The following is a 10212-nucleotide window of genomic DNA, read 5'->3' as shown; positions in this document are numbered from 1 at the left end:
ACATACACTTCAGTGACATCTTTAAAGATAGAGCACCCAATGCAATGATAGTGAGGACAAGGATAAAAATGGGTGGGACTACATCAAGTTAAAGAGCTTCTGCACAGCAAAAGAGACATTACAAAAGACAAACAGACATCCCACTGATTGGGAAATAATTTTCTCACAGAAAACTAGTGATAAAGGATTGATCACAAAAAATATATGGAGAACTGATGAAAATCAACAAAAATAAACAACCCCATCAAAAAATGGGCAGAAGAGTTACAAAGACGCTTCTCCAAACAGGAAATGCAGATGGCCAACAAGCATATGAAAAAAAATGTTCACTTGTAATAAGGGAAATGCAAATAAAACCACATTGAGATAGCACCTCACCCCAGTGAGAATGGCACATCTTAAAAAAACTAACAACAAATGTTGGTGAGGATGTGGAAAAACAAGGAACTCTCCTGCATTGCTGGTGGGAATGAAAACTAGTACAACCATTATGGAAAACTTTTTGGAGATTCCTCGAACTGCTAAACATGGAGCTTCCCTACAACCCCACTCCTAGGTATCTACCCAAAAGACGTCTCCTAGGTATCTTCCCAAAAGACGTGAAAACACTGATTGAAAAAGATACCTTCACCCATGTTTATTGCTTCTTTATTTACAATTGGAAAGGCTTGGAATCAACCCAACTGCTCAAAACTGGATGACTGGATTAAAAAGATGTTGTCCATATTCACAATGGAATATTATGCAGCCATCAAAAGACAAACACATGCCTTTTGCAGCAACATGGATGGAGCTGGAAAAGATCATGCTTAGTGAAATAAGCCATAAAGAAAAGGAAAAATACCAGATGGTTTCTCTCATTACAGGAATATAACAGAACAGGCGAGAAAATAATGATAATGATGAACAGCTATATAGCAGAGACATTTTGTGGAGGTGGAGTGGGGAATGGGATCGAAAACAGTGGTGGAAGGAAAATACACTGGGTTATGGTGATCAGACATGGGTGATTTGGTGATGGGAAACCCAAGGGGATTGCAACTGAGATGGAAAAATGCACAAAAAATATGTAAAAATAAACTATATATATAAAGATTAGTCATCCTAACTATGGATAATTATTGCATATTTATTTGTGTGTATATAATCTAAAGTTATATAGTTTATTGCATTTATAAGAACTGCCAAGCACAATAATTGCACATACCATATATATGTAGATAGATAGACAGATAGATAGATAGATAGATAGATAGATAGATAGATAGATAGATAGATAGATAGATAGATAGATGGATGGATGGATAGATAGATAAACAGACAGATAGATAGATGATAAAACTAAGCCAAAAATAAACAGACAAAGAGCTTCCTGTTGGGAAGTAAGGAGTCATAGTGCATAATAGTCTCATCACACAGATGATGCTCCCACCAGCGCTAATTGTGCCACTGCTCACTTGAACACTATGAAGTTCTAAACTTCCTGTTCTCTGATACTGATCCAATATTTAGAACATCATTGCTAAACAGTCTTATCATGAATAAAGATATCTCACTTGAATGAAAAAGAATTTGGTGAATTTCAGTCTTGCCTTTATAAATGTATATACCCTTGTAGTCAGAGAATCCTGACAGGGTGAAACCTGTCTCAGAAAAGCTCAGATGCAGCTGCTCTTAAATATTTTTTGACAGCGTACCTGGAGTCACCCCTGTTGCTGCCTGCCAGTACCTTACTGCACAGAACTGACTCTGACCACTTCCTGAGAATCTGATACATTTTCAAATGTTCCAGTCAAACCCTCAGCTCCTGTCCTAGTTACCTTCAACTAAATGTTTTGTCCAGCTTTCTCCTATCAACTTCTTCATAACTGCCCCACAAGAAAAGACAGTGTGAATGTGTCAGGTTAATGGGAACAAAATATATATCTTAAAATTGCCTCAATATATAAATATTTAAGCATTTTAGTAATATGACTAGACAGGGGGAAAATATCAGAAAGGACAATTATAAGACACAGTACATGTGATCCCTTTATCTTTAGTATCTTCTTTTTTAGAGAAGGAAGAAGTTTCTGGTTCCCATTATATTCTACTCTCAGCAAAAATTGAGCTCATAAATGAGAATACTATACCTAATATTTGAACACTTAACTATACACCATCCACTAAGCTATCTGCTTTAGAAGTTTATTTTATTAAATTTCCATTGCAGTTTTATGGTTTTAGAAGTTGTCATTATCCTAATTTTGCAGATTAGGAAAAGGTCTTTGCAAGATTACATGCCCAAGGTTACATACATTGTGACAGCGTTTAGACTCAAATTGAGGTCTATTTCAATACAATATACTTGATGTTATGTTATAAAGCCATATAACACCATTCTGCTACCATGTTATAATGCCTTAACACACCATTCTGTAGGATTTCAGTTTATGTTTCAACCTTTATTTATTTTTTAAAGATTTATTTATGAATACAGAGCTAGGATACAGGCCAGAGCCACAGGGGTAGAGAGAAGATTCACCAGAAAAAGAGTGGGAAGCAGAAAAGGCAGATCAATGAAGTACACTGCTCAGGGGAGTAGTGGGTGGGTCAGGAGAGGTCTGCCGGGCCATGTATGTCACCTCCTGGCCTGGGATTGAACTCATGCTGAAGTGGCTTTAGCTTTGCAGTGCTGTGCCACCAGGGAGGGTGCTCAATCTTTACCTTTAGTCAGTAAGAACTTAAAGGCAGGATTCATTTATCATTTTTTAAAAATTCCTCAGAGCATGTAATAATGCCTGATATAGAGTAAAATCTCAATGATTAGCAAATGAACAAAACAACAAATTAACAAATCAAAGAAGAATGGGATGAGTTACATTTAAAAGGAGACAAAAAAGGGCCCTCCCTGGTGGAGCAGCTGGTTAAAGCATAGCATTTAAACCCAAAAGACTGCAGCATGAGCTTGATCCTTGCCCGGGAGGTGACCACATGGCGTGGCAGACCTCTCCTGACCCACCCGCTGCTCCCCTCAGCAATGTATTTCTTCAGTCAGCATGTCCTGCTCCCCACTCTGTCTCTGGTGAATCCTCTCATGGCCCTGCATCTCTGGCCTGTATCCCAGCTCTGTATGCATTAATAAATAAATCTTTGGAAAAAAAAAAAGAGAGAGAGAGAAAAATGTGAAGTTTGTGTAAAAAGCTAATTCTACTCCAAGAATAATATGCCTTTGGTTAGTGTTGGGTCCCTTTATTTCTATTGCCACAGAATTTTATTATAAGCACCATTTTTACTTTAGAATTAAATAAAATGCTTTCAAAAATATGTACTTTATTCCAGCATTTAAATGAATGCTTGAAATTCCATAATCAGAACATGACACAACCAAACCAGCATATAATCATATGTTTCCTATAATAAGCTACTTGAAGTGTTCTTAGGGTTACAATTTTGTAATCGAGACATGAGAGGAAGATCTGTGCTCTTGACAACATTCAACACAGACACTTCAGCTGGCTCTGGATAAAAGACAACCCCCCTCTTTTGCTTGACATAGTTGTTGTCTTTTCCTTATCAGTAAGCAGACAGTCCTGTTACCTTCACATCCTCTGCCATCTTCCTCCAGCTTCTGGCCTGCTTGACATTTGCAGTAGTAACTGCCAATTGTATTACAGCATTGATCTTCACAGCCACCATTGGCAATGGAACATTCATTTATATCTGCAATTGAATATTTAAAGAACATTAGCCTCCTATGTCTAGACACACCAGAAAGACTACAGGTGCACTCTTCAAAAAATGCACGATCCCAGAGTGACATCATTGTTTAACTGCAGATCAAATGAGATAAAACAATTATATATTTTTTTAATCAAGAAGGATACACTCTTGATATAAAGAAAAATACAGACCATACCTTTCATATATGGTATAATTTTGAATAAAATACTAAGGAATTGTTCAGTCTTATGACATTTGAAGGCTTATGATACAGAACCAGAAATTTCACATCCAAGCATCATTTGAGGATGAGATTAAAAACAGTGAGAAACTATTAAGTCAGAACAGTAGGTTACTTCTTCATTAAATTTGCAGTTATTGGCTTCTCAAATAGATAATTATTAAACTTCCACCACAGCGTACCTGGCATTTTGCTGGACAGTGTGGAGGATGTTAAAAAGCTTTCCATGGTTTCCAGAAGTTAATATCCAGCTGGGGTTGAGGACTAAAATAAGTAGTGTGATGCAGTTGTATACATTTACTGTCGAGATTCACAGCCTGCTCTTAAACCTGTGGTCAGAACATCATCCCCATGTTAAATATTCCTTCTATCTACTTTAAAGGTGATGAATTTGACAGTGACTCTTCTCAAAAAAGGCCCTTTTGGAGCCCTCCCTACTGGTGCAACGTGTTAAGCACAGCGCTATGAAGCTATTGCAGCTACTTCATCATGAGTTTGATCCCCAGCCAGGGGTGTGACCCACATGGTATGGCAGACCTCTCCTGACCCACTCATTGCTCCCCTCAGCAATGTATCTCAGTCCATCTGCCTGTTCTGCTCCCTATTTTGCCCCTGGGGAATCCTCTCACCCCTCTGCACCTCTCGCCTGTTCCGCAGTTCTCTATGCATAAATAAATAATAACAAAAAAGAGGCCATTCTACTGTATGCTAATTATCTTGCTCAATATAACTTTGCTTGATGAGATAACTGTGGTTATAAAGGAGATGGAAGGAAAGACAGAGAGGAAGTAGATTGGGGAGGGTAAGAATGGGAAAGAAGAGATTGAAAATGTGTTAGACAGGGAGGGTAGAGGAAACTAACAAAGGAGAAGCACAGAAAAAGGAGTCAAGTTACCTCTATTGTGGGACAGCAGAGAGAAAAATCCTGAAGGAATGAAGTCCTAACAGGGCCGTGACCTACCATGGACCTTAACTAGATATAACTGATTTTCTCTGAGGCCTGACTGTGTAGCTGTTAAAACTAGTTTGTTTATTTTTAGTTAGCTTTTATTTAAATGAGTTATACACAAAGAAATGTAGACAAATCTTAAGTATACAGTTTGATGAGTTTTCACAAATAAAGATAGCACAACAACCACAATAAGTAGAACATTACTCTCCAAGAAGCACTCTCCTTGGTAAAGGAAACAACTTGAGCTATATGTAAGTAGCACAATATTATGTATGTTTTTGTGTTTTAACTTCAGCACACTACTTGTAAGAGGTATGCATGCTGTTGTATACTTTTAACATGTGTTCATCTTATTTTATTACTCAATTTATGACTATATGATGGTTTTTATCTGTTCACAGCTGGGGTGGGAATTTGGATTTTTTTTTAATTTTTGGTTATTGTTAAGAGTGTTGCTAAAATACATCCTTAAATAATTTGCATGCCAAGTTTGCTGGGTACTATGTCTAGAATCAGAATTATAGGGTCCAAAGGTATGATAGGTTCTGCTTTAGTAGAACTGACAAATAATCTGCTAAAGAGTTTATTCTAATTTACACTTTCTTCAGTTTTGTACAGAAACCAAATGCTATTCATCCTTGCCTACATCTGTGCTATTCTGCTTTGTTTTTGTTTTTTTTTTTTTTTTTTCATTTCAGTTGTTCTAGGAAGTATAGAGTAGTATCACACTGTGATATTAATATTCACTTTTCCTAATTAGTTAAACTTCCTAATTAGTTAAACTAAGCACATTTTCATGTTATCGATCATTTGGATCACACCTTCCTGCAGCGTTTGTCAGGATATTTTGCCCATTTGTCCAATTTAAAATAGTGTTTTAGTTAATACTTTGTAAAAACTTCTGTGACTATGTACATGAGATAAATTTATCTGCACTATCACATTCTTATACAATTCTTGCTAGGTTTTGGTGTCCAGGTCATCTGGATGCATAAAGCAAGTGAGAATTGTTTATTCTGTCCATTCTCTGAAAATAAATATCAATGTGAGATTATTATTTCTTATCTACATGTTTGAAATAATTCACCTATTTGATTTTTTTAAGGATTAATTTATTTATTTCTGCATAGAACCACTATAAGTCAGAGGTTTTGGGGAGGGCAGTGAGAAATTCATCAGAGACAAAGTAGGGAGAGAACAGTCAGATATACTGAAATACACTGCTGAGGGGAGCAGTGGGCTAGATAGGAGAGGTTTGCTGTGCCATGTGAGCAGGTCTCAGTGGTGATAGCACTAAAACTTAACCCCTAGGCAAGCAGGGAGGCCCTGAAAGAGTTCATTATGAGGTACTTGTTTGTGTGTGTGTTTGTGTGTGTGTTTGAAAGAAACAGAGACATGGAGAGAGGTTAATTAATTACAGGTTCAATGTATATGTATAAAATATTCAGATTTTTATTCAAATAATTATCGTGGTTTTTAATCACTATAGACTAATTTTGTCAAATAAATTATGTTTTTATATTATACAGTGGATAAATTATATACCTTTCAAAGTATCTGTTCCTTTGATATAAGTGACAACTTACCTGGTAAGCTGTTTGGAATATTTGGACACTATTTTTTAATATTTTATCCAATTTACAGTAGTGCTATTTCCTATTACTTAAATAATTTACATGTATTGTATGTTACTTCTCATAATCTCTTTTGATGATCTAGTACCTATGAATCTATTGAGTTACCTCAATAAAATTTTGTTTAGAAACAAATAAAAACCTTGAGACCCCTGTGGCATAAGCATTAAAGTCTCAAGTACCATCAAGCTATCCTTGCATAAATTCTACCCCTCACCAGGCAGCTAACCTTCATAGCACAGCAAACCTTTCCTGTCCCTCCAACTGCTCCCCTCAGCAGTGGATTTCATTGGCTCTCACTGTTTTGCTCTCCTCTCTGTCTCTGGTGAATCCTCTCATCCATCCCCACACACACATCAGGCCTGAAACCCGTTCTTGTATGCATAAATAAATAAAATAAATCTTAAAAATAAACATAAAAAATATGTATAATTTAAGACTGTTAATAAAATACTTTATTCCATTATTAACAAAACAAAATGTTAGTACAATGAAAATTGATGAGTAATTATATGAGCAATATATGAATTATGTAATTCATTTTCAATAATTTCAGCTAATAAACAAGGACACTTTGAAACATGATGCTTAAGAAAATACCTGATGTACTAATTGTGAAATATTTGAATGCTACATGGAGTTCAATAATCTAAACTAACATCAAACATACACCATTAAACCGGACCCTCAGTTTCAACTTACGTGATTTTACATTTGTTTCTTTTTTTTTTTATGATTCATTTATACATACATACAAGAACTGTGGCATAGGCCAGAGATGAGGGGATTGAGAGGATTCACTAGAGACAGTGGGGATAAGAACAGGCAGACTGACTGAAATACAGTGCTGAGGGGAGCAGTAGGTGAACCAGGAGAGGTATTGATGCACCATGTGAGTCACCTCCCTGGCCCATGATTGAACTGGTGCTGCATTGCTGTGCTTTCACCCCTTAGGCTGCCAGGGAGGCCCTAAATTTGTTATTTTTTTAACTGTAATTTTGTTTTATATATTCTGAAGCTCTATTATGAATGATATACCAGTTTGTCACATTGACACAGCAGATTAACTCTTAGTTATTATATATTTCTCTTGAGATGAAGCTGTACTTCTTTTATTAAACTTAAGGTGTTTTAATATTAGTTTACCTATATCAAATTTTCTTTTGTTTGTCTTTACAAGACATTTCAATGCTTTAACCTTCAGTTTTAATTTTTTTGGTATTCCTATATTTGAGAAATTATACTTAAATATCACACATAGATGAAACTACATCTTTATACTGTGGTATTATATTATTAATTTTGAAATAATTATTGACATATCTGTATAAAATGATTTTAATATAATTTTCTAAATGTCTATATAATGTCAATTTTCATCTTGAATATAATATGCCTTTTTTTCTGTCTACTTTTAAGATTTTCTCTTTGCCCTTATTTTATTCCACTATGATACTCTGATTTTTTAAAATTTGTTTTTAATGTAAGATTTGTAGTACATCTCAAATCTGTCATTTGATCTCTTTCAGATTTAGGAAACTGATTCCTTCTGTTATATGCTCAAATACTGTTTTTGCTTTTTTTCTCTCCTTTCTAGTAATCCATAAAATATGTTTGTGAGAACTTTGATCTATAAATCATTTCTCTGCTATGTCCTTTTTTCTCTTTGATTCAGCCTAGATACATTTCTGCTGATGATCTTCTAAGCTTATCAATTCTCAAAATCAATGGATGATAATATACCATTTAATCCTATCTAGTAGACTTCAGTGAGATTTCTGATTTCTGCTAACTACAGTTTATTTTTTCATAAATTTTACTTATCAGGTGAAATTTTTCATACCATCATCAGTTTTATAATTTTTATAAACCCATTCTTCTTTGGCATGCTTTATTATATTGATAGTAGGCACCAAAAGCAAGACTTTCTTTCCAGTTTTCACAATGCTAAGCACTGGAGGTAACTGCAATGGAAACACTTAGCACTTTTATGCCATTGCTTCCTATTATGCAGGCATATGCATTATGCCACTAGCATTTGCTTCTTTGTCAGTGGAAAATTTCTTCCACAGCAAGACAGTGGTGTACAGAAATTCCAGAGATACATGTGCTTCAACGAATCTCACCAGTATGTCCACATATTGTTTCCCAGTCAATTGCACTGTCAATACAGTGAGCAAAACCTAGTGGGCCATCCTCATACCTTCTCCGCAGAAATCTGAATTTCAACAGGGATGAGGGCATAAGTCCAAGTTTCTTTCTTTTTTGGGTACTCTCCTTAAGTCTTAGATATTCTTATTATCTGTCATTCTCTCTATACTTTCTAGTACATAATATCTGGTTTTTAATTAATTGCCTTTTATAGCTTTATTTTCCTTATTATATCCTTATTATATTATATGTGACTTATGCCTATTAATAGTCTCTAATGGTTATCCATTATCTCCAGTATCTCGATTCCTCAAATCTTGGCTTCCCTGATAAGTTTGAATTCTAATTTGTATCTCCTTAGTATACTGAGGTTGATGACTTTTCTTCCCACTAGCAGACATATTCATTTCAAATTTGAGCTTTTCTCACTGTGTCACTTACGAATCAATTCCTAGAGGGAAAATCTTATCTCATTGACTTTCTTGGCTGCCATGATATCATTTGATGTATTCAGATGAGTTATTTTTCATTTATACACACCTTTTCTATTAGTTTATAAGGTTAATTTGTATTTTACTATCACAATGACAGAACAAGTAAAAAATTCTGTTTTACAATCTTCCTTACATAAGTCTAAAGAAGACCATATTAACTGAGATATTATGCAATTGACCATTTTTAATTCTAACCTGACTTAGTATACAAACCAGAAGTTCATAACTATTAAACTGGAAATGGTCAATAAAGAATATGAGACTATAAATAGGTCTTGAATTTTGTGCTATAGAATATCATAGAGAGAATGCTCAATGATGGCTGACTTTCTAAGGAATACTGGATTATAAACAAGTTGGACATTGTTTTCTATGCTTAGTTTTCACTCTTGTAAAAAAGAGTAGTATTCTGGAATAGTGCATATATTATGTCCTACAATTCCATTCTTAAGAATCCATCCAAAAATATATTCCAAAGGTGTGTGCTAGATACCTTTGTATACATAATATTATGTAGATCTCATGATGAACTGATGGATGTCAAACAAAATTATTCCTACCTGAAATATATGATTATTAAAAAATTGAATATCATACATAAAGCACAGCATTTATAACAACTTAAATATTTTAGTAGTTAAGTGAGTGACTAAATCAATTTAATATATTATTTCAGTACAGTCATTAAAAGCTTAATTGTAATGGCTATAAAATAACATGGAAAACTGTTACAGTGGAAGATTACAAGCTGCTTCTATGTTTTAGTTGCAGCTATAAAAGTCATATATTATTAGAAAAAGTTTAGAAAAAATTGAAACAATAAGTAATTTGCTATATAACAATGGAGGAGTCATGTTTTTATAAAGTTTTATTTTTGATGTAATATTGATTAGGTCAACATTATTTAAAAATAGGTTAGATATTTAACAGGAAATAAGGAGAATAAAACAATGAACAATAACATTTTCAGTGACTTATCAAAGGGAAATACTTGTTTGTCAGGAAGGACAGATTATTGCAGTTATTGAATTCTAATGG

General features: G+C 34.5%; 1 protein-coding gene across 1 annotated transcript in view; it reads right to left on the bottom strand.

Moving 5' to 3' along the window:
- The window catches only part of LOC101622711 (EGF-like and EMI domain-containing protein 1), a 182209-nt gene extending 178038 nt beyond the window's left edge, over positions 1-4171 (bottom strand). The window contains exons 1-2 of the mRNA XM_012730203.1: positions 4126-4171; positions 3580-3702 (exon numbers count right to left, since the gene is read on the bottom strand). Coding sequence (XP_012585657.1) covers positions 3580-3702; positions 4126-4171 — 169 coding nt within the window. The remainder of the gene's footprint in view (positions 1-3579; positions 3703-4125) is intronic.
- Between the last annotated feature and the right edge of the window lie 6041 nt (positions 4172-10212).

Source organism: Condylura cristata, unplaced genomic scaffold (assembly GCF_000260355.1).
Source record: "Condylura cristata isolate star-nosed mole 26May11 unplaced genomic scaffold, ConCri1.0 scaffold00003, whole genome shotgun sequence".
NCBI lineage: Eukaryota > Metazoa > Chordata > Mammalia > Eulipotyphla > Talpidae > Condylura > Condylura cristata.
This window is presented reverse-complemented; position numbering and strand designations above follow the sequence as displayed.